Source organism: Nanorana parkeri, unplaced genomic scaffold (assembly GCF_000935625.1).
Source record: "Nanorana parkeri isolate BGI_ZX_2015 unplaced genomic scaffold, ASM93562v1 scaffold179, whole genome shotgun sequence".
Taxonomy (NCBI): domain Eukaryota; kingdom Metazoa; phylum Chordata; class Amphibia; order Anura; family Dicroglossidae; genus Nanorana; species Nanorana parkeri.
In genome coordinates this window covers 712,989-737,444 of record NW_017306447.1, presented here as the reverse complement: position 1 = coordinate 737,444, position 24,456 = coordinate 712,989, and the positions used below count along the sequence as shown (strand labels likewise).

Below are 24,456 nucleotides of genomic sequence, written 5' to 3'. Positions count from 1 at the left end.
TAACACTCCACTGTAACATGTGGTTGGTAGATGCGTTATTGCAATTTAAATGTAATAGTAACAATATATGACAAACCCAAGTCTGGAAAGTACTGATGCACAGAACAGGTGGATCAAAAAGCTAAACTCCAGGTATACAACTAAATAATTGAATTACATATATGTGGACTGTTCTAACTTCTCATTTTCTACAGCCAGGTTTGTAATTGAGGTACCCATGCCTGACAGAATAGCCACATCCTCAAGCTACCATTGCAGTACAATTTAGTTAAGCTAACCAGTCAAATTACATTTCCAACCTGCTAACTGGGCAATGGAGGAGCATCAGCACACCAATGAGGTCATCTTTCTTCTCCCGCTCACTCCTCCTGTTAGCAGATTTACTGTCATTGCAGTAGAGCCTTAATAGCACTTTGACTTTGTCTCCCCTGGCCTGAATGTTGCTATGCAAGGAAGGACAGGTGGCTGATATCAAGAAAAGGTGCCTCCAATAGCTACTGTACATTCATAAAGACAATGTGCTTCCAATAGCTGCATTTAAAAATACATTGCATTATTTTCTGTTTTTCAAGAAGTCATAACTGCCCTAACTGTGTTTTTTAGATCTGCCTGGAATTCAGCTTTGATGAAATATGTTAGGATATATGAACGCATATATAAAATAAACCTGGGATACCTCCATGGCAGTTGCAATCCTTTCTTCTTTGCCTTCCATCATTGCTCTGCTTATACCTTCCCTCAGTACTTTGTAACTTTCTCTACACACCAAGAAATGGTCAATGTGATTTGTCTCAGTGTCCTGCAATAACAAACATGGCACCCACAGGGTAATGAACGTCAAGATTATTTAACATATACAGTACATTGTATATTTCATCTACTGTTCTACATTTTCAAATATTATTACACACTGAGAAAAGGATGACAAATAGCCTTGACAAAATAACACAATCAGGTCGGCTTACTAAAGGAGTAGAACATTTTCACTTTGCAGGGTGAATAAGATGAAGCTGTGGTGATTTCAACCACGTGTTCAAAAATCCCCTTTTCTTGTTCTGTTTTTTAAAGTTTGTTTTCCTTGCACTTGACTGGGTAATCTTTGCAAAGTGTATTTTCGATTAGCATCATCTCATTCAGTAAGCTAAGTGAAAATTCTCTTGGCAAAGTGGGCATTCCTTAGTATCTAAGTAAATCAACCCCATTTGCTAAACTAAACTCAAAAAGCAGTAAAGAACTGCAACTGTATTCCAATACCGTGGCACAGAACTGCCTGTTTAACTGAATTCTAGCCAATTGTTTTTTACTTTCTGGCCACGGCATGTATTTGCATTGTGGTAACAAATGCATTTGAGGTGTGTTACAACACAGATACCATGATGTGCTGTGTTGCTGTTTATTTTAAATGGGATGCCAATGCATTAAATCAATGCACCCTTTGATGGTAAAGCATTACCATGTGCTGTGGTGTGCTGTATAGTCAAAAAGGTACAAACACGTTTTTCGGGCCTTTGTGGTGTGTTGGCACTGCATCTGACCACACAGAGGGGGCATTAAACAAAGTAGAGGGGGCTTATAGGGTTACACCTTGCTGACCCTAACTCTGTCTATTTTGCTTGATCCTGTAACCCCCTTTGTATTATATGTTTTCATACTTTTGTACCATACTGTGTTTATTGTTAAATGTTAAAAGTAGAAGAATGGTCAGAACATCTGTTAAGTGCTACTGTTGTTTGTGTTCCCGTTGAGAGCTATACCCTCACTGTCCTCACTGACAATGGCCTCCTTGTAGGGAAGTGAGGTGAATTTTTTTTTAAATGGCCCACAGAGAGCGATACAGACACTTCATTTAATAAGGGAAATAGTTCACAATAGAGATAAGAAAGAGAGAAAAGCAAAAGTAAAAGACAGGTTCTAACCCCTTTCTACTCTGTCCAAAACTTAAAATGTATCTAAACCCAAAAGCCAACGGGCTTTTTTCCCTTTCTGCGAATACACACTTTTTGTGCTAAGGTGACATCTCTGATGTATTTCACTACATCTACTGTCTAAAGGAGTAGAGCTGCTACCCTAAACTGTTCTTTTGATTTAGGCCTCGTTTACACCAGACACAATGCATTCCAGCCCGATTGTGGCCAGAACACACTGCATCGCATTGCGGCCTGCTCACTATCTTGTGGGGCAGAAGTGAATGGCACCATAGCCACGCCCTCTGGGCGCACTGACCGCAAGGCACATTATGACTGCGGTGCGGTCCCATCAAAATGTTGCAAGCACTATTTTGATCGGACCGGACCACAGGCACAATGTGCCTTGCGTTCCTGTGTGGCCGACCGCATTGCAGCCGGAGGGTGTAGCTACAGTGCCATTCACTTCAATGGACCGTCACGCCCCCTCCTGCCCCACAACATAGTGAGGCGGCCGCAATGCGATGCAGTGGCCAGAATCGGGCCGGAACGCACTGTGTCTAGTGTGAATGAGGCCTTAGGCTACAAACCTTTTTCATCTCCATTACACAGAGGGGAGGTGTTTTGTAGGTTACAGAAGATAACTGTAAAGCTAATATCACTGTTTGAGATTTTAGTTCGGTGCACAGGTTACAAGGACACAAGATTTCTGTAATTGCAGAGAATGCAGTTAACCTAGAATAAAAGAATACTAATGCAGCCACTACATCTAAGGACTGTTAAGCTGCAATATCTACAATTTCTAGTTTTGGGTTTGAATATACTGCCACTTTGAAAACTTTAGGTACACAACAACCTTCCTTCCCCCCATAGTTCCAGCTATTAATTAATTTATTTTTTTGCATTGCAACATATACTTTTTTCCTATGTGGTCTGACACTAAAATACTTGAGATCTTTTTGGTAGCAGCTTTTGATAATTGTGGTTCTGTACCTTTTCCCAATGCAACATTCATGAAATTGCAGCAGCCACAGATATTTACCCAGAAAAGATAAAAAAGGTATTTTGATTAATAGGATATCTCATAAGCCTTTTTTACAACATAGCAGTGCCAACGCTCATAGTCAAAGTGTGCTTTTAATTTAGCAGAGCTTTATTTCCATTTGACCACAATGGACACAAGAGAAAATAAAAGAGACACTGCCACCATGCCCATGCAGAGCATAATGACAGAGTCCCTACAAATGACACCCCTATACACATTGGCCTGCACTCGGTTGCCACTCCATCCTCCTAAAATCAGTGATGCTGGCCACTCACGTGACGGTGCTCAGGTGTAGCAATCAACTGCTAAGCCAAGGCAATGTAATACGGGAGCAGCTCATATGTTCCCCCTTACCCAGGACACTAGGTAGTGTTGCCTGTGACAAAGGAAGGAGTGGGGAGGGAATACAGGCAAGGTGAGTAAAGGGGTTGGAGGGATGCTATTTGCTAAGACACTGTCACTAGTGCAACATTAAAATACAAGTGAGTTGGGTTTCGGTGTACTAAATTAGTCTGACAGTGCCAAACGGACTTCTGAATATTCTGAATGGAATTTTGCATGCTTGTTCATGTTTAAAGGTTATTCAATTAAAGATATCTTCAAGGACATATGATAACTTCACTGGGTTCAGAACCGAACCCCGGAAGGTCCTGAGCACAGCACACAGCGGGTACTGGAACTCGGTTGTAGATCCTCAAATCTTCTCTGAATTTTTGCTGAAACTGTCCTTCCTTTTGGAGGGTAGCTACTTTGGTGCCCGTATGTTTTGTAGAGTAGCTACTGTTCCAAGCTCTGTCTCGTGATGGATTACAATCTCAGGTTTAGTCTACTAATTTGTATTGTGATTTTAGTCCATCACAGGAGCGAGTTTGGCTCAGTGACTACTTTACAAAACACACAGGGACCATGGGGAACAAAAGTAGCCACCCTCCAGAAGGAAGAACAGTGTCAGCACCAATTCAGAGATGATTTGAGGATCTACAGCTGGGTGATGCACAAATAAGCTACAGTTTTTATTAGTTAGGGTACTTGAAAGAATGTTTAAGATTTAACTCCTTTAATGTGAAACAAAGAGGGGTGGAGTGCCAAGTCCCTTTTAAGGAAGAGATATACACACCTACAGTTGTGTGAAAAAGTGTTGGCCCCCTTCCTGATTTTTCATTGTTTTGCACGTTTGTCACACTTTAATGTTTCAGATCATCAAACAAATTTAAATATTAGTCAAACATTACACAAGTAAACACAACATGCAGTTTTTAAAGGAAGGTTTTTATTATTAAGGGAAAACAAAATCCAAACCTAATAGCTTACCTTTTCTAAGATGAGGTGGCTGCATTCGTTTTCATTTTTCATGTTTTTTTAAAATGTATTTATACTTGATTGACCTGCAAATAACACTCATCCTGTCCCTTCGTGGCTATGCTCATTTCTCCATTGTATATATGGGGGCACACACAGGCTGGACATCAAACAAGTCTGCCTTTGATCACCTCCATAACATTGTGAATTACAGGGCCGTCTTTAATACTGATTGGACCCTGGAAACATTTTCTTCGGCCCCCCCCTCCTATACCCCCCCTCCCCCCCCCCCCCACGCCTACAACAATGACTGGGCCCTGGGCAGCTGCCCCTTTTGCCGTGCGTTAAAGACGGCCCTGGTGTATTAGTGGGAGTAGTAGTTTACACAAAAAAAGATAAGGATGTTTGAGCTTTCGTTTACGCTCACAGCAAGTGACAAGGACAATGCATTTCTGGCATGATCAACAGGTATTTTCAGTTACTGATGAATCTAAGGACCAGTACTCTGTAATATATAACATTTGTGTTGTTGGGTTTAGATACTTTTTAATGTGTTACCGTTTTCTGCAACATTTCTCGAGGGAACAGCCATCTGAATTTAGGATCTTTAAAATGTCTTTGGACCATGTCTATGCCCTCCAGGTTAGCCAGTTTGCGTATTAGATAGACTCTGTACCAATCATTGCCAGACTGGGAGCATAAATCCTCCACACATCTCAGGTACTGTTCATTTTTGGATCCTGAAACAAAAGTCCAATATTAAGTAATAAACTAACTCAGTAACAATGCTACACAGGAAGACAGTTCAATAGCCAGGATCAGTAATGTGCCCCAATTGTACAATAAAACCACCGAATTTATGACAGAAAAGGAAGGTAGTATTTACATTATGCAAATCAGTCATCAGAGATAAAATTCTCAACATAACCAACAACCCATGTAGTATATTAAGCAAAGCTGGCCTGCTGCCGATTCACTAATGCTTACGTCAAGCTTCAGACTCTGATCTTTCAGTGTTTTTCTTGTTTTCAAGATTACAAAGTATTATTATTATTATACAGGATTTATATAGCGCCAACAGTTTGCGCAGAGCTTTACAATATAAGGAAGACATTAAAATCACAATACAAATCAAGACAAGATGGTAAGGAGGGCCCTGCCCATGAGGGCTTACAATCTAAAAGTACCGTATTTGCCGGCGTATAAGACGACTCGGCGTATAAGACGACCCCCTACTTTTTGTGGGGTAAAAAAATAGGTTTTGGGCTATACTCGTCGTATAAGACGAGTATAGCCCAAAATAATGTTCAAATGCACCCACTAACATCCATGGCGGTATTCCAGAGTGTGGCTCGGGGTTAATTTTCAGTACCATAAGCAGTAATCCCGAGCCACAATCAGGATTATTTGCCGTGATTGGCTCAGCGCCGTATACTGTATGTAGCCAAAGCTACATACAGTATACCATATCCTTCTGTATGTACCCGCCGTACAAGACCACTATGGGTGATGTTTTAAGGTTTCAAAACCCGTCTTATACGCCGGCAAATACGGTATGCAACTTTATTGACACGTTAAAGGTGTTGAATAGGGATGCACCGAAATTTCGGCCGCCAAAACATTTTGACCAAAAATGGTACTATGGGCAAAATATGATAGTACCAAAATGTCCAAAAATGCAGCTGAAAATCTGGTGCATCCCCAGCTTCTCTTCTCCCTGCTGGGAGCCGGTCAGTGTTTTCTTCGATCCCCGCTGCTCTCCCCCGCCTGTGACAGCAGAGACAGCGGGGATAAGATGGGACACCAAGCCGATCCAGCTGCCGGCGCACAGCAGGGAGGAGAGAAGCTATCAGGAGGCCGAGCGGAGAAGAGACAGCTGTCAGGAGGCCGAGCAGGCTGGAGAGGAAAGTGCTGTCAGGAGGCCTAGCGGGGCGGTGCAGGAGGAGAGCTTGCCCTCCTGTGACAGGCAGAGTAGTCATGATGGAGAGTGAAGCACAAACACTCAGCGATCAGTACTAATAGCTGAGCGTATGTAATTAACTGAAGGCATAGTAAGCTTGCTGTGTCCCCAAATAGAAAAGTTTGTGAAAAGGACACCGCTCATATTTGCATGCCCAAACTCATTGGTACCAACCAGAAAGCTGGGTGCTGGCCGACAGCAGCATACCTACCTTATCCACTGCATGATGCATCAATGCCTAAAGGTACTATTCATCCACTGATATGTAAGCCTGCTAATCTGTCAGCACTGAAAACTATAAAACAGTCATTTCTGCACTGTGATCTCACACCTACTGCCCACTGTAACTTATAATATCAGGAATGTGATCAAATATATGCTTGTCCCATGTACCTCTCAGTTTGACTGACATCATTTCTGCCGCCACATCAAGTGCCAGCCTCACTCTGGCCACATCCTGAAGCAGCTGTACTGATGTCTCCTCATTTCTTTGCCACTTGCTGCTTCTTAAGTAATTTTGCAAAAACAATGCTTCCAATTCAAAGTATTTAAGTTTTTCATCCTCATTTGGAACTTTTTGTTTTTTTTCATATAGTGAATCCTGCAATAAATCCCAACTTATAATAAAATAATATAACATATAGAACACAAATATGATCTTGACATCACACATAAAAGACTGTCATAGTAAACATGTGTCTCCTTCATTAGAAGAATACCATTAGATCTCTCACTTAGCTTGGACATATAGTTAAACGTGAACAGAAAAACATGACATTTAGAGATAAAAGCACTTTTCTACACCTCCTCCCCAGCAAACTGAGCATATGTTACATATATAAAAGTCTACCATACCGCTGCCCAGATGTTTCCATTCAGTGATAAACACAGCACCATACAGTTCCTGGCTGAAGCTTTCAGAAATCCACCAAGAAAAATGTGCTGCGCATGCGCATGTAACCTCCAATCATCTTAACTGGAAGCCCATTTGTCAGCCTGGGGATAAACTTTCCATTGAAATGAATGGATCCGTGGTGCACATGCACCTGAACAGCTCAGAGGATTTCTGACGATTTTAGTCATAAACTATGAGATGCTGGTGTGCCTCATAATGAAGCTCTACAGACAGTTATATACAGATTATACTTAGTGTACTGACTTATGCTTTAAAGCCTGACTGAACTCTCAGTATAAGGCTCTATTCATTTCAATTAGGTACTCTGCATCGGGTACCTGCAATTTCGTGCAGCAGGAATCCCTATTCTGCCATTTACAAGGGGCAGCTATCACCCATTTAATGGCTGGGTGAAAGCCGGTGCATTTACAGAACGGCGACACACTGCATGTAGTTGTATGTGATAGGATTACAAGCAGTTAGGAAACAATCGCTATCCCTGGATGCATTGATTGTGCCTCCATAGATAGTGATTTTGCATAATTATCATGCTGAAAGTCTCACTTCCAGTTTAACTTTACATTTTGGACACATGGCCTCACATATTCATCAAGCCCACTCTAAAATGATGCCGAATGTACACTGAGTGGCCAGATTATTATGACCACCTGACGTTTGCAGGCAAATTAGCAATAATTTGGCGCTGAAGTTGCTAGAGGGCCAGACCATTATAAATAGGGAAGCAGGTTGTTTATCACGACAGTAGAAGTGATTTTTCTCTGAAGATATGGGTAAACAACGTGATTTAACAGCCTTTGAGCGTGGGATGATTGTTGGCACTCAGAGCCATGGAGCGAGTATCAGCAAAACAGCAGAATTTGTTAAATGTTCAAGAGCAGCTGTTGTTGAAGTGTTTAAAGACTGGACTGTCAGCCAAAAATCTGGGTCTGAACGTGCGAATTGTGGCCGTCAGCGACTAGTCAATGTTAGGGCAGAACGGAGAGTGGCAAGACTGGTACAAGACAACAGAAGGGCAACAGTGCAGTGTCAGATTCCTCGCATCACCTTTCAACATCTCGTGGAGTCACGAGGCGGCCCAACAAAGTCATCTCGTGGAGTCATCTCGTGGCCCAACGAAGTACTGATGGGGTGGTCATAATAATCAGTGTATACTCGATGACTACATGCTGCCCAGGCCCTCAAGCAGCAAAGCAACCCAAAACCATAACATTTCCACCACCATGCCTTACAGTTGTTTAAGTTCTTCTCTGAAATGCTTTCTTCGGCTGATGACAAACATGTCTACTGTTACTGTGACCAAACAACTCTATCTTTGATTAAATGTCCAACTGTAATCTTGCTAATGTTCAATGTGGACAGCAAAGGCTGTTTCTTAAAGAGGAAATTTACCCATATCTTTAAAATAACAACAAGCACGCCTTTAGAAATGTTTAGTAATAACAATCTCCAAACATATACTTTTAGATAATTGCAGACATTGTATTATTTGCATTCCTTATATCTCTTTTCTTCCCCAGTCTTTTGATATTGGCCATGTTTACCGAGGGCATGTTACTAGCTCTCTTTTTACTTCCTGGATTTGTGGCACATGTAACTAGACATGTGACTAGGACATGTGACCATGCACATCATCTCAGGGGAGGCAAATGCCTTTCCCTAAGATCTCATGAGATTACAGATGAGATTTCCCAGCAATGCTCTGCTGATATAACCTTCACAGGATGCAATGCTTTGGCACTTACATAATTTGTGCCAGAACTGGCCCAGGAAGTAGATAAACTCTATTTGTAAGTAAATGAAAAACATGTTTGTTTAACTAATGAATGTAAGATGATTTTCAATCAGCATGCAGGGCTGCATGCTGATGTGATTTTTAGTGAAAGGGGTAAAGGTCCACTTTAACACATCTCTCCTGCAAATTCAAAGGGTGCAATCACTTTCTAATTGTAGATGAATGCACTTTGACACCCAACTGTTGCAATAGTTATCTGAACAACCCGCAATGAGATTTTGGGGTCCTTAGAGATTTCTTTCAGCAACAAATGGTCAGCCCTTAGGTTGAATTTGCTGGGCTGGCAAGTCCTGGACAAATTAGCAGTTTTATTAAATCTGTAGTTTATTTTCTTTACAGTGGAATGATTTATTCTGAATTTGGTTATCTCTTTAAATCCATTGTCAGATTCATAGACATCCACAACTTTCTTTCTGAGGGACTTAGAGAGCTCTATTGATCTTGGCATGATGACTCCACACATCAGTAGCAAAGAGAACACTAGACCCTAGAAGTCTGAGGTTCAAATAAGACAGGTTCCACCTGCATACTCCCTAAGCAGGTTCTAGCCATTGGCCCCTAATCTGGAACACTGGATTCTAATTTCTAAGTGGTGGTTAATGTAGGTGTGTATTAACTTTTCCCAAATGACAAATCTGCATTTTTGTTAATTTAGATCATGAAAATTAATACACATGTCAATGTATGTGCCATTTGTTCAAGTAAATCACCTTTATCTGTAGGCACTATTTGAATTGGGATCTAATGTTTGCCTCCTTAAATATGTTGAAAAGCCAATACACACACAGTCAGTATGTTTTTGCACTGTGGATTTGGAGGGGCAAACATCAGGACCAGAATGTGAGTACTTAATGTGAAAATAATGTAACATTTACATTTGGCTATACATTCTCATGGTATCCAGTACTGCCACCTGTTATATGAGCCTCATGAAAAAGTCAGGAACCTACTATAGGAAAGTCTTACCTCCAGACAGTTAATGAATAGCAGGTATACTTCTTTTGTGTCTGCGAGTTTGAGAAGATTGCTTCTTTTGACTCTGTCTAAATAATCTTGTGCATGTTTCATTATATTGTCAAAGCTAAAATAAGCAGAGCCAAAACAAACATATGTTAGCCAATCATTTCAGAATCAAAAGAGTACAAGATGGCCGAATGTCCTTATTAGATTTCCTGTTTACCTGTACTTCAGCAGCAGTTTCAATATGACAGAGCGTATCACTGGAGTTTTGTCCACAGCATCCTCAAAGGGGGAAAGAGACCGTGTGTGACTTACAGAATCTATTTTTGGAAAGAACAGAAAGTTTACCTAAAGACAACTGTAATGGTTATGGATACATTTACTTTTAAGTTTACATTGACAATTTTTTTATATGTTTTCTAAATGGTCATATAATTTTTTTTGTTTGAAAATAAACATTTATTACAGGATGCCCACATGACACTGGATTTATAAAGCAAGAGGTTTTTTTCTAAAGAGGGCAGCAGCTACCTAAATAGGCTAATCTTCAGTGCTGCCTTGGTGGCCGTACACGGGCCTTGCTGGGTGAAAGATTGTGCGGCTTGCCGGTAATGTGAACCTTAGGGACTGGGCTCTGCCTGTGGTAACCCCGAAAATCTAGTGCACTTGTTTCTCAGCAGCAGAACAGTTCAGAGTTGTGTCACAGCCTCTTTGACAAGTTTACCAGTCTTTTACGACTCACTCTGTGAGTAATCCCATGGTGAGGGTGAAGTTATACTGGAATGTGACCTTCTGGCACTGGGCTATGCATTATGGTGCTTTCTAGACCTGTGGGCATTGTGTCAGTAAGCCGCAGAGTATATATATGTTTAAAGCTGGAGTTAATCTTTAAGCGTACAGTTGTTACAGTTGCACTACCTCATAAATCAGCAAAATGTTTCTCACATGTACAACACAATTCTGAATTATGTAAGCTCTCCTCTTCCTCTGGCTTTGTCCTCCTATGGTACCTGGAGCCTTGTTTGAGGTACTCTCCCTCCTTCTCTTATTAAAAAGTCTATTTGTTTTCTGCATTCTAGTGGTGCTTATATCTCCAGAGTCGTGTCTCTCTCAAGAAGAAATTCCTGACCTACATGGTCGATCGCCTCATCTGACTTGAGCTTCCTGAGGATTCAGGTCTCTGTCACAGCACTGACTATTACATCCGCAATAGTGTTCCCAGCTTCCCCATCACGGAATGCTTCATAGATTCTCACTCAAATGCTTTAGTGTTCTGTTTATGGAAGTTTCCTGTTATCTATTGGGTTTATTGAGTACAACAAACTCAACCCCATTCTGCCAATAAATGATTGTGAAATTTATGGGAACTCCACTAACATACTTTCCTTTGTACATATGATGTATGTATGATAACAACAACACAACTGATCGTACTTGATCGAGCAGCTCTCATTAATTATGTTGGTTTCTGAAAAGGATGGGAATTTTTCCCTTTCCCTTTCCTTCATCTAGAAACCTTCTTCTATTTGGACATAGTATATACACTATTCCATGCAGGGTGCAAACTCTTGTTTCTGGATCCCTGCACCTGAACTCTCACCCTTATTCAGTGAGGCTTTTGTTCTACAATACAACTTATTTTTCTTCCTCTCGATGAAATATCCTTTTTGTATCCTCTTGTTCTATACTTCCCTTGAAGACCAATAGAGACAACCTAGGCAGTTACACAACTACAGTGTTCCACTAACTGGTAACCTGTGTGTCCAGAGGCCCTCACAGGACCTTTTTACCACATGAAAGTCCCATTTCTTCTCTATATCAGTCTGACCTCTCTTTCTTTCTCTCTGTACATTACTGTGTATCCTTACTTCCCTCCATTTTCTATAGGTGTGTGAATCTTTCCACTCTTTCATTAATATACTTGGTACTCATTGTTTTACATTGAAGGTTTCCTTCCCTCTCTCCCTTTAGATCACTACTGAGAGGGCTGTTTTATTTTGCTTCTCCATTTCCCTGCATTCGAAGGTTAAGAGTATTCTGCTTCAACCTTCAGCTGTTCACTGGTTGTTCTTGGTGGAGACATACTTTGTGATACTGACAATCCTTCCCTGAAGTCAAGGATTACCTATCCTATGCTTCGACCTTACAAACATTCTTGTTTTTTGTTGACCATTTTTACTGAAATAATAAAACTAAGCTTTTTTTTTATCAGGTGGGGGGAAAAGTTGACTAACAAAATACATAAATAATACACAAAACACTATACATTCTCAGTAAAAAAGATACTAATATAATAAAATATTCTGCTTACCAGGCTTGTCGAATAGAAAGGATATTAGATGGTGTATGACCTCATCATCTGGTGGTCTGTTGTCCTTGAAGCACAAGTTGCATACAATATCCATGAAAAATCCATTGCACTGCTTTCTAAACTCAATATTTTTCTGTATGGACTCCCTTTAAATGATAATCAAATAGCACTGAGTGGTGACACCACAGATCAATTATCAGCACCTGGTGTTTTAGGCGCAGTCTCTATTAACCAACAATATGAATAGAAAAAGCAGTGTTGCCAGCCCTCACTGAGAGTTTTGCTGGCCTGCAGAACTCCCTCCTTTATCATCTTAGAGAGGAACTTTACCCGTATCTTTGAAATGACAACAAACACACCTTAAGAAATGTTTAGTAATGACAATCTATAAACAGATACTTATAGATAATTGCATGCTTTTTATTCTTTGCGTATCTTACATATCTTATTTTTGTTCTCCCTACTTTTCTTATGGGGCCATTTTTACTAAGGGCAGATTAATATCCCTTTACTTCCTGGAACTCTGTCATATGTGACCAGGACATGTGACTATACACATCATCTCAGGGGAAGAAAATGCCTTTCCCTGAGATCTAGTGAGATTACAGATTAGATTTTCCAGCAATGCACGGCTGATGTAACCTTCCCAGGATGCAATGCTTGGGCGCAGATTACATCCCTGATGCCCAAGAGGACCAGGAAGTGGAAAAACAGTAATTGTAAGTAAAAGCGAAGCATGTTTAACTAATAAATGTAAGATGATTTCATATCAGCATGCATCGCTATGGGGGGTAAAGGTCCACTTTAAGAGGCAGTGGTACACTGACGTCACTGTTTGGGTGCAGCAGAGACACTGAGTTGTCAGCTCAAACAGTATTTAGGAGCTCACCGGATATCTGGCAAATCAACAGGTATTTTTTTAAAGGGCCAAAACAAGGGGAATGTGTATGTAATGCAGAGCTCTACTGCAAATATTTTTTTTATTTTTTTTTTATGTTGACGGAACTATTTTAATTGTTCTAATTTTTGCCTAATAAAGGGACATTCTACTGTAAAAAAACAATAAATGCACACTTCTTCATAAAAGAAAAAAATGTTTATTTATTTTTTGCATAGGAGCCAGTAAAGCATTGCAACCGCAATCTGACATGGTGGCTGATGGGACTTATTCTTTCTCCATTCAAAGATGGATGACAAGGATGTGCGGGCAGAGCCAAGCATAGCAATGCCGAATTGAAAAATGTCTGCGGGGAGAAGAACCCCACGATTCAGGTAAGTGTGGGGGAGGCGAAAGGGGGGGTTGTGATCTACCCATGTTTCCTGTTGTACCCTAAACATGGGTGTAACATGAAACATGAGCGGAAAGGTAAACTTAGCCTTAAAGTAAAGTCTTAAGCTGGGTATACATTAGTAGATTTTCCTATGAATATTCGTACGAAAAATCTCATCAGAACATTCGATAATGCTATCAGAGACTTAATGATTGTCATTCAAAACTTTGATTGTAATATTCAATTTGGGAAATGTATGGGGTTTCCTAAAACGAAAACCACATTCTTTGTTGGAATTTATTCAATCGACAAAAACATTTCCTTTCTTTGTTTTTTGTTTTTTAATTACTATGGTCTAAACGATTGTCAGCGTGACCCTGTTAACTTTTAGTGAATAAAAAAATATACTGGAAACAACCGTTTTTGTACAAGAGTATAACTGTGTGTTACACAGCTTTACTTGTGGGTAGGACTGCGTTGCTCTACATATTGAAAGATGCAGTCTGGTCACCCCACTAGTGTTGTATGATGTGGAGCAAAGCTATGCTGGAATCCACTTCTCTCAGCATAACCTGCATAATGAGCATTGAGTGCAACTCTCAGCCCAGGATAAAATCCATGTGGAGGAGTAGAGCCCCGACCCTCAAGGAATGACTGTGACTGCTCAACAATCAAAGCTGTCCAACAGGTCATAAGTGGCATGTGAAGATGCCTTGCTGGAAGTGAGTAGCCTGGAGAGGAAGAAATGAGTCCTTCCATTGTCTTGGGCTTTTGGCTTTAGATATTTAACATACAGTTTAAGCAAAACAATATGTAGTTCTATTTTACCTTAATACAGAGTTAGCAACTTCATTTCTGCATTTGTGAAGTGCATTCACAACCGCCATGAATGGTTTAGCTGTCTTTATATCTGTAAATTGTTCCAGACACTAAAAGAAAAAACACAAAAAAACAACAAGAGGACAATATTAGTTTTATTGAATGGCAAAACCTTAGAAAATGATAAAACAAATTAGGCAACACAAATGTATTAAAGTGGGCATGACTGACCTAATGCGCATGCATGGGGATTTGCCCGGCTTTCCACACATGGTGTGTCACTCTGACTTCAGTCCTGGCTTGTGGGCAGCTGCCAGAGCTGAATGCAACACCACCCATCACTAGGCAACCGGGATACTGAATGTTGCATGGAATACGTAAAGTGGACCAGCTCAATGTCAATGGTTTCCTGTGCTCCTTTTCCCACTTCGAGTCTCAATATAACATTCATAGCAGACCCTTTTTCAAATACCTTCAGGTTAGACATGCCCTCCCGTCTCAATTTGGGGTGGCTCCTCCGCCTATTTCCCCCGCTCCGGTGTTAGATGCACTGGTTCAGTCAACACACACGAATGGTATTATCTAATTTATATATTCCAACCTACTGCATAATTCTACTTCTTGTTTAATGACTAAAGCGAGAGATGTATGGATTCAGAATATCTCGAACCTATTACTGATGAGCTGTAAGAGGACATCCTCCAGTATGTACCCTTGACCTCACTCTCCGCAACCCGCCGTCTTACTCTTACACAACTTTTCATTTTACATAGATCGTACAGTACACTTGAATTTCTCATTAAAATTGGTGTCCGAGATGATCCATCTTGCCCGAAATGTGGATTTCACCAGGGTTCCCTGATACATCTTCTGTGGAGCTGCCCCAAATTAGTCAGGTACTGGAGCCACGTAGTTGCACTGGTTAACTCAATTTTTAAAGTCTCCCTTGACTTTTCACCGCTTACCTGCCTCTTAGGAGGAATAGATTCCCCCATATTGACTACTCATTTGAAGGCAGCTATTCATAGAGCCTTATTTACTGCCAGGAGACTCACTGCATGGAAATTGATATCGCACTCCCCGCCATCTGTCTCGCAGTGGATGTCAGAATTAGATAGGATTATTGCTTTTGAACCTATAACGTACCAGAGGAGAGGGCTTGATAGTAAATTCTTATTAGTCTGGTCCTCATGGTTAACCTTTAGATCTCAGTAGCTACTACTTTTTTGTTGTGTCTCTTTTAGCAATCTCAAGGTCTCTATAACATGTTTACCACTGCTTTTGCATCCTCTGCTTATGCGGGTGTCCAGTATGTTTATACACTCTCCGTGGTGATTCCACATCTGTGTACCTATATTCTTGTGGCTATTTATGGTCCCCATGTCGGGACGCCCCTAAGGCCCCATTTACACTGAGCGGATTTCCACCCACAAAATCGTGCATATTGCGGCGCGATATCGCGAGAACTCACTCGTTCAATGGAGCTGTTCTATTCTACAGCTCAATGTTGCCTGTCGCTCGTCGCTTGTGCAGGACCCTTTTTGCCGTGGATGTCGCACATTTTTGCTCCATTTGCATGCAGCCCAATAGTGAAGGTCGTGCGATCCTCACCCGAAAATTCGCGCTATATCGATTGCGCGGAAATGCGCTCCAGGTGAATGGGTCAGTGTGAATGGGGACTTATAGACATTTGGTGAAGTTTTGTTTTTTTGTATGTCTATATACGTTGTTGATGGTTGCTGTTTGTTTACAAAACTGTTTAATAAAAACGATCTGATTTAAAAAAAAAAAAGATTGAGAGGTTTGTTTTGTGGGCAAACCTCCAGTCTGTGATCACAATATAGTGAAGTATGCTGGCTGGTGCCTGCTCATTAGTCTGAGACCTTGACTGTCACTGAACTGTGCAGGGGAGAGCACTATATAAGTCACAGCTGCAACATCGATTAATGTTCTCTCTGCATTGTGACCTGTACCTGGGAGCGTTGATGTACAGAATGCAAATGTCTATTAGTAACTTCTCAAAATGGAGAAGAAGGATGCTTTAAAGGTTTCAAGACCGCTGACAGGTTTGCAAATGCTTTATAAAAGGTTTGTTGTACACTGCTTACATACAGGATAAAGTCCGTGCATACAGGGCCTAAAGCACAAGAGTGATATTTGGTGCACATAATTAAAATTGTCAGATGACGGGACATTATACTTGTTCACTCACACGCCCAAGGAATAAGGTATGGCCTTTTATCAGTTCCTGCATTTTTTTGTCCTGGAGATTCTCCCCCACCAAAAGATGTCCCATAAAAAGTGCCATTGAAAATACACAATTCCAAAGTACTCTGTGAGGAAACAAAAAAGAAAATATACAAGTTTATATTCATTAAAACCGTGACCCACCAATGCAGGCCATTGTGTTTTGTATTATACTTTACCACCTCGCAAACCACAATCATGGAGCCCGTTTTTTATAACATTTTTAACTTTCAGACAAGCTTGGTCTCAGTTTATTGATTGCTACATACATCCCAATGTGGGTGCTTATATAAAATAGAGAAGGCCTCACAGTATAGAGATGTTTTATGTTGTCATGTGGCTTTTCCATATGTTTGCAAATGTATGCAAACTGCAATCTCTGAATCATCAGAAATTACTTTTACCTAGCTGATTTACAGGGCGGAGTGCTGGGAAGCTTTTGGGTCCAGGTAGTTATGTTCCAGTTGAGGTTTAAGACATTGTATAGAGTTGAGGGTATGATATCTGGTGATCCAGCTTGGAACAGAGACACGGTCTTTAAAGAAGAACTATGGGGTTAAGGCTTTTCCCCAAAGTTCTCCTTAGGGTAACAGGAGGACACAAACTAGCGTCCTCCTGTCACCCTAAGCTCATTATACCGCGAGCTACAGCTGGCGGTATACTGAGATGCCGCAGTATACTGCGAGCTACTTCTCGCGGTATACTGAGACGCCGCAGCTGCAGCGGATCCCGACATTTATGTCTGGATCCGCCCAGCTGCGTGAGTGACAGCTGGCTCTGCCTATCTAGAGGCAAAGCCAGCTGTACCCGCCCCCCTCCGATCCGCCAGTCAGCGCGGGGAGCGGGGAAGGGGGGAATCCAGCCCCTCCCCTGTCACGGCAGAGGGCTGTGACAGGATCGATAGGTGAGCGAACGCCGGTCTACTGAGCCGACCTGTGACAGTCTCATTGTCACAGGTCGGGTAGAATTATGAGGTGAGTGAAAAGCACTCACCTCATAGTTCTCCTTTAAAGTAAAAACCTGGACCAACAGCTAAATGCACACCTGGTAATGCTAAAGCTGAAATCCAGGTGAACCACTCAATACACAGATAAAATACATGTGTGAGAACTGGTTTAGCTGCCAAAGGATTTGTATTTTTGTCCAAGTCCTGAGATTAACAAAGTTCTACCACACAGCATAGTCCCTCCCAGTGTGAAGAACTGTTTTTTCTCTGCTGCAGTACCAGTTCTCCTCCCCACCCCCACCCTGTGACTAGACAGTGAAAGAAGAAGCAACACACTGTTCTCTTCGTCACTCTGCCCTGTCATTCCATCAACATGCACCTTGCACAGTGAAACACCTTACAGGCTCTTTGTGCTGCTTCTCCCACCCCTGGAGTTTTGATGGGCAAGTAAACAGCAAGATACTAACATTAAATCAAATGCAGCTAACGGCACTGCTTGCATTTAAATCAAAATACATTTAATCATGCAATAATGAATAAAGAGCTGCATTAACGTGTGTCTTTTTGACCTCTGCCTAGAGTCTGGTTATAACAAATTGCATTTATTATTATGCCCATCCTAAAGTACCTGATCTGTTTTATTTCTGTTTCACACCAAGCACCCTGTCCCTGTAAATATCCTTCCGAGCAGGTCAATTCAATGGGCATTTGTATGGTTTTTACTTGTCGCATCCATTCTTGAGGGTCAGATCTCTGCATGGTGTGTTTCAATGATTCTAGACAAGCAATGGCAGCATAGATGTCAAGAACCTAGAAAAAGAACAAAATTATGAGATGCAGGAATTTGCTATATCAGCTAAAAAAATTCAGGGCCCAATAGCAGCCTTGTTTTTTTAAAGGAAAAAAGGAAACATGGGATTTGGGTGTTCTTCCACCTGTAAACACTGGTCTGTGCCGGTGTTCTATCAAAGATTGTGACTTGGTTGGAATGTGGGACCGGTCACGTGGTCAAACAGTCATGCCCATTTTTTCCGGTGTAAAGTCTGTGACCGGCAAAAGATGTAGAATTCAAAGCTTTTTCAGCTGTTCCAGGGCAGATGGTATGTGCAGGAGAACCGATCTGTCCTGAAACAGCTGATGGGTCCTGAAATGTAACTTCTATCCGACTTTGTCAGTGCGATCTGACATTTCACAATGTTGGATAGAAGTGACATTTCAGGACCCCAATGAGCAAAACACAAAGAATCAGACAGACCTATTTCTAGCCTGAACACCAAGAGTTCCATGTGACACAATGTTCTCACCATCTCATTCCTTAGCATTGGCTTGGGATCCGTGATGTTTTGAAGGAAGAAGCCCAACACTGAGGGGTTGATCACCAAAATCCTGTTCAGGTTTTGCAGCCTGTGTTGAAATTTACTATATCCAATATGGACCCATGGAAGCTGTAAGGGTTCCTTAGATTTTGTGGAGGATCTTAATTCTTCGATACATGCAGAAAGAGCAAACTCCATGATCTATAAGATATAAAAAGTATATGCTCAATATTGGTAAGCGCAAGGTGTAGCTTGCTTATTAAATTAAGTAACACATTTAATAATAACAATAGGACATTTTGTTTAGGGCTCATTCACACCAATTGCGGTGCGTTCCAGAGCAGCAGCTGCTGGAACGCACAGCAATCGCTCACTAAACTTCCCTCTTTTTTCTGGATCAGGAGGGGGTGTGGCGTTGGATTGAAGTCAATGGCACAACAGCCAGCCCCCCCCGCGCGATCGGACGCATGGAAAAACATTGTCTGCGTGCAGGTCCATTGTGAACGCAAAAAATAGAGTATGCAGCATTTTTTTTGTGATTGCTCTGCGTTCCAGCAGCTGCCGCCCTGGAATGCACCGCATTGGTGTGAATGAGTCCTTAAACATGATTCTTGCCTCAGCATGTCACATGCACTGTTAACAACATGCACTGTTAACAGCCTTAAACATGATTCTTGCCTCAGCATGTCACATGCACTGTTAACAACATGTCTCCCCATACTCAGCAACTCCTAATGTCAGCTTGTTTTAGCTCCACGGGCTGAGGATAGAAAGGGAGTTGGCTAAAATGTTCCATTATAACAGAAGTGTTCTGACAAAAATAAAAATCCCCCAGATTTTCTCTTTTACTCCAGATTCTCTCTGTTGCAATTGTAATAGCCCTAGATACAGTTATGGTTCCAAAGTTATGTCCAAATTGTACTTAAGCAGTTCTATTCAAGAAAGAGTATTTATTTCTTAGGTGCTAATTCTTAAAGTGAACCTGTGCTTTGTCTATACAGAGCAAAAGGGTAGCCATTTATCTCACGGCAAACAATAGATGATGATGACTAGTAGTCAGACAGCATGTGATCTAGGCTGCCTAGGTTGGGAGAAGGGGAGCGAAAGGTTCCAAATTATGGCAGGTAAGTGTTACTTTTTTAAATGTAAAATAGGAATGCAATTCAGTAATTCTGACATGTGTCACGCTTCGTGTACATTTTCTTGACCTGTTCACTTGAATTTGATAGTATGTCCGTAGCTTTCTATTGTAGTAGATGTACACTAGTGTAATGCTCCAGGATTTGTAATAAAGCCTGTAATTACTACCACTAATTTATCTAATTAAGGACAAAATTGTTGGCACATGGAGAGGCCTGTATAACACATTTACTAAACACCCAAACACACCAATCATCTAGCAGTTGTAAATGCATATAACAATACTCCTTCAACATTGCATTCATGGACTGCCAACCACATCATCAGACATGCCCATGATTGCCGTGCTGCCACAGCCAGTGTCATTTTAATATTTCTGCTGTTTCAGTTACATTGCATATGTATTTCATTGCATTACATTGTGTTGTGCTGTATTCCTAGCTGCTAGTGGTAGATTAGCATTGTTACAGCCTAGTCTGTATACTTTGGTATCTTCCATTCACACCCTACTGTTTTCTGTACATTGGTACAGTCTTCTTCTAGATCCTCCCAGCCCCTCTTCTCTACTTCCTTTCTGCTTCATCCCTCACTGAAGTGAGATGGTCTCTGTCTAACCTGATATAAACAAAGATAAGAATGCATTTTGTCATACTATCCGTACTGGATCGCATTCCGGATGGCTCACTTTGTTTTGAGGCAGGAGGGGGCGTGGCGGTGCATTGAAGTCAATTGCACTGCAGCCACAACGTCTGGCCACAACGCTATCGCTCGCACTGGAACGCAAGGCACATCAGTACAGGCTGGAGAGCTGTGCATATACAATTTCTGTGTGCTGAACTGCACTGTACAATTCACAAGCTGGTTTTCTGCATACCTACACTACTGAAATCCACATTATATCACAAGAATCTGTACATTCATTACAGTTAGACACAGAGCCATCTTCTCTTCCCCAAGATAATGCTGATTCTTAACAGGAAGAAATATCTGCTAGACCCAAACGTACAATTAAACCTTCTTTGAACCTTTTAGAGTATTATGAAGCAAACAAAGCAGAAATGTCTGACAATCTGTCTGATATGTGGAATAAGACTGTACAAGGGAGGGGGGCGGTTTTGTTGGTGAGGGTTGTGTGCGGTAATGTAATTAGACAAGTGGATTATAATGGGGAATATTACACTGTAATGTCCCCTATTATAATCTATTTATCTGATTAAATTATTACAAACAGAGCCTCTGTTCTATCCAAATTTGAGACCACGTTACAATGTGTGACCGGTGACATGGTCACACATTTTAACGTAATCTCGCCCAGTTTTTCGGCGGTGGAATAGGTGAAGAATTCCAACACTTTTTCATCTGTTCCAGGGCAGATCGTCATCGCAAATTGCATGTGCATGAGAACTGATCTGCCCTGGAACAGCTGATCGGTCCTGAAATGTCACTTCTATCCGACTTTGTGAGTGCAGTGGAATGTGAGATCGCAGTCGGATAGAAGTGACATGTGTTTCAGGGCAGATCGGTTCTCCTGAACATACGATCTGCGACGCCTATCTGCCCTGGAACAGCTGGGAAAGCGCTCAAATGCTTCACCTATTGGCAGTCACACCTTCCACCGCAAAAAAACTGGGCGGGATTACGTTAAAACGTGTGACCACGTCACCGGTCACACATTCTAACGTAGTCACAAACCGTGATAGAACACCGCCATCAGGGGGGGTATGGCCGGTACCCATGTGAGGGGTCAGGGCAGCCTCTTACATGGGTATCAACTGTACCGGGGCGGCATGGGCCATTTGGATGAATTGACTGCTTTCAACTCCTGAGAATGCAATGAGAATCTGTACCTGAGAGGAGGAAATCACTGGGAGGTGTTCTGTGTCAGACACCTGATTCCTGAAAGGCTTAACTCTTTCATTAATGGATGCGTCAAAACGGAGGCATCCGTTAATTAAGGTAACTGCTGATTCTCAGCTGTTGCCAACATTACATAGCCCCAAATAGCTGATCACGTACAGTGTACGCGATTAGTCATTTGGGCACTTAGTGGCGGGGACGTACAGTGTACATCTCCTGTCACTAAGGGGTTAAGTGGCTTAATCCTTAGGGGCTGTTTATGCTGACAACCAGGCTGCAGGTCTTCACGCCGCATGTGAGCAACTAGAGCAAAACAGCACTCCAGAAGTATTTTTATACAAATTTAAGAATATTTTGGCTTTTTCTTTTTGCTAGCTCTTTGGCGTGCATGAACCCCAGCCTCAATTGCATTTTTTGGAACACTACTACTACTAGTACCTTTAACTCTTCAGCAGAGGATATGCTCATGGTCATAAGGATAAAATCTCTCTTGTAAATCAGGAAAAGTTTGTGTTGTGTGTTCTCTTCCTCAGAGGAGACATATTTTCCCAATGGCGTTTTACAGAAGATCTCTAGAAATTTCATTGCAGGACCTGCGATAAAAACAAAATCAGGTTTGTTAGATGAAGACACATACATCTAGGAAACAAAACTAGGCAGCTGCTTAAATCAATTTAGAACTAGTAGAAAAATTCAGCACACTTAAGCAACCTGTTGCGGCACAGTAATGCAGGTGCATTATGTCCCATGTTAATATACATTGCGTTAAGGCAGCCCATTCACTACGAATGGGCTGCCAACGCACCACAATGTATGAAGAAAGGCACAGGGCCCTTTTAAGCAACACAGTATACCACAACGCATTTATGTGCATTATGCATTTGCGTTAACTGTACAATGCCTTTGAGTGACATTTACAATGAATGTCACCTCAATGTACAGCCATAGACAGAACATGTACAGAACATAGACGTGGTGCATTGGCATGCGTTGCAGTAACACACATTTCTGCTATTCGTAAGTGTGTGAACACAACCTAAATGAATAGTACAAAAATACTCACCAATCAATCCAGGCAGCAGAGATCTAACTGTAAACTGTTTCCAAACCTAACTGTTTTAGACCCTTTAGGTCTAGTAGAAATTTTAAGGGGGACCCCATCACCAAAAACAAAATCCATACCAGACACATAATCCGAGCAGTAGCCTGGCAGAGCAAGAAAGGGGGAGGAGGGGGGGAAGAGAGTGCCCCCCCCCCTCCACCATACCAGGCCACATGCCCTTGACATTGGGAGGGTGCTTTTCCAGGGGGAACACTCTGGAAAAGCACCTTTTCCCCATGTTGATGAGGACAAGAGCATCTTCCCCGCTGTTGGTTATGTGTTTACATGAAGCACTGAGGTCTTCAGGAATGCTTACTTAAGTTTTACTTGGTTAGCAGGACATTACATGTGTGTATACAGCATTGTAGAGATCAAACATATAGATTAGGGATGCACCTCTATCGGGTTTTCAGTATCGAGTACTGATATAATTTTTCCGGTACTCACCGATACCGGAAGTCTCATTAAGGAAGCCAGGCGGCGTGTAATGACCCGCCACAGGGCTTCCTAATTACATGGAAGCCAGGTGGCGGTGTGTAAAGACTCACCACCTGGTTTCCCGATAAGCAGAGAAGCCGTCTCCAGACTTCTCGTCACTAGGTGCCGAAGGAGCATGAAGCCGGCTTTCTGGCCAATCAGAAAGCCAGGTGCTGTGTCATTACACGGCACCTGGCTTCCTGATTGGCAAGCTTTCTGACCAATCAGGAACCGGAAGCTCAAGAATCTGCCTAGGCATCGGTGCATTTGGGCTAGTACGAGTACTCACCCAAATACTCAGCATCGGCACCGATACTGATACTAGTATCGGTATCTGTGCATCCCTAATATAGATCATAGATGTAAGCATGCATATAAAAAAATTAGCATAGACTAACATTACACTACAGCGCCATCTACTGCTCAAAAGACATAGTTACAGCCAGCAACACAATTGGTGTATATTAGCACATGTTGTTGCATTTCCAACACCCACAACCCTGGCCCGGTGGTTGTGGGGCGTCAGTGGATAGGGGGGCTCATCTGCATCTAGGTGCCACTCAAATGCCACCCCACCTTGTGAATAAACAAGAGGTAGTTGTTACCCCTACTCATTCACCAAATAGTACACAAAATAGTAAATAAAAACACAACACCTTGAAAAAGTCCTTTATTTGAACAAAAAACAAAAGACAATTTTTGGCAATTCCTTTATTATGGAGAAAAACAATTGTCCAACGATGTAATCCAAAGGTCAATCATGTCATCCAGCGATGTAAATCCTTGTAAATCATAATGATCTACGCCCGCTGACTCGCCGAAATAAAAAAAAAAGTCCTGGTGCCGTCAAACACCATCTGCAAAATTACAGTTTCGGGGCCGAATGTCACAACTCGCTTTGCCCATTTTAATATAATTTATTATTAATAATAAAAACAAAAACCCCAAAAATTGTCCAACTATGTAATCCAAAGGCAAAGTCACGTGGTCCAGCATAGACCCTCGCCAGTTACGATGAACAACACCCGCCAACTCGCCGAAATTAAAAAGTCCCGCCACCCAGCGAACTGTTCGCTGCTGCTGAACAACCATCA

General features: G+C 41.7%; 1 protein-coding gene across 1 annotated transcript in view; it reads right to left on the bottom strand.

Moving 5' to 3' along the window:
- Positions 1-24,456, bottom strand: part of LOC108785794 (E3 ubiquitin-protein ligase RNF213-like) — a 162,824-nt gene that overhangs the window by 41,977 nt on the left and 96,391 nt on the right. Inside the window, exons 36-46 of the mRNA XM_018554943.1 lie at positions 22,222-22,376; positions 18,775-18,987; positions 18,099-18,280; positions 16,490-16,610; positions 14,287-14,387; positions 12,188-12,333; positions 10,097-10,196; positions 9,883-9,997; positions 6,602-6,809; positions 4,807-4,988; positions 677-799 (exon numbers count right to left, since the gene is read on the bottom strand). Coding sequence (XP_018410445.1) covers positions 677-799; positions 4,807-4,988; positions 6,602-6,809; positions 9,883-9,997; positions 10,097-10,196; positions 12,188-12,333; positions 14,287-14,387; positions 16,490-16,610; positions 18,099-18,280; positions 18,775-18,987; positions 22,222-22,376 — 1,646 coding nt within the window. The remainder of the gene's footprint in view (positions 1-676; positions 800-4,806; positions 4,989-6,601; positions 6,810-9,882; positions 9,998-10,096; positions 10,197-12,187; positions 12,334-14,286; positions 14,388-16,489; positions 16,611-18,098; positions 18,281-18,774; positions 18,988-22,221; positions 22,377-24,456) is intronic.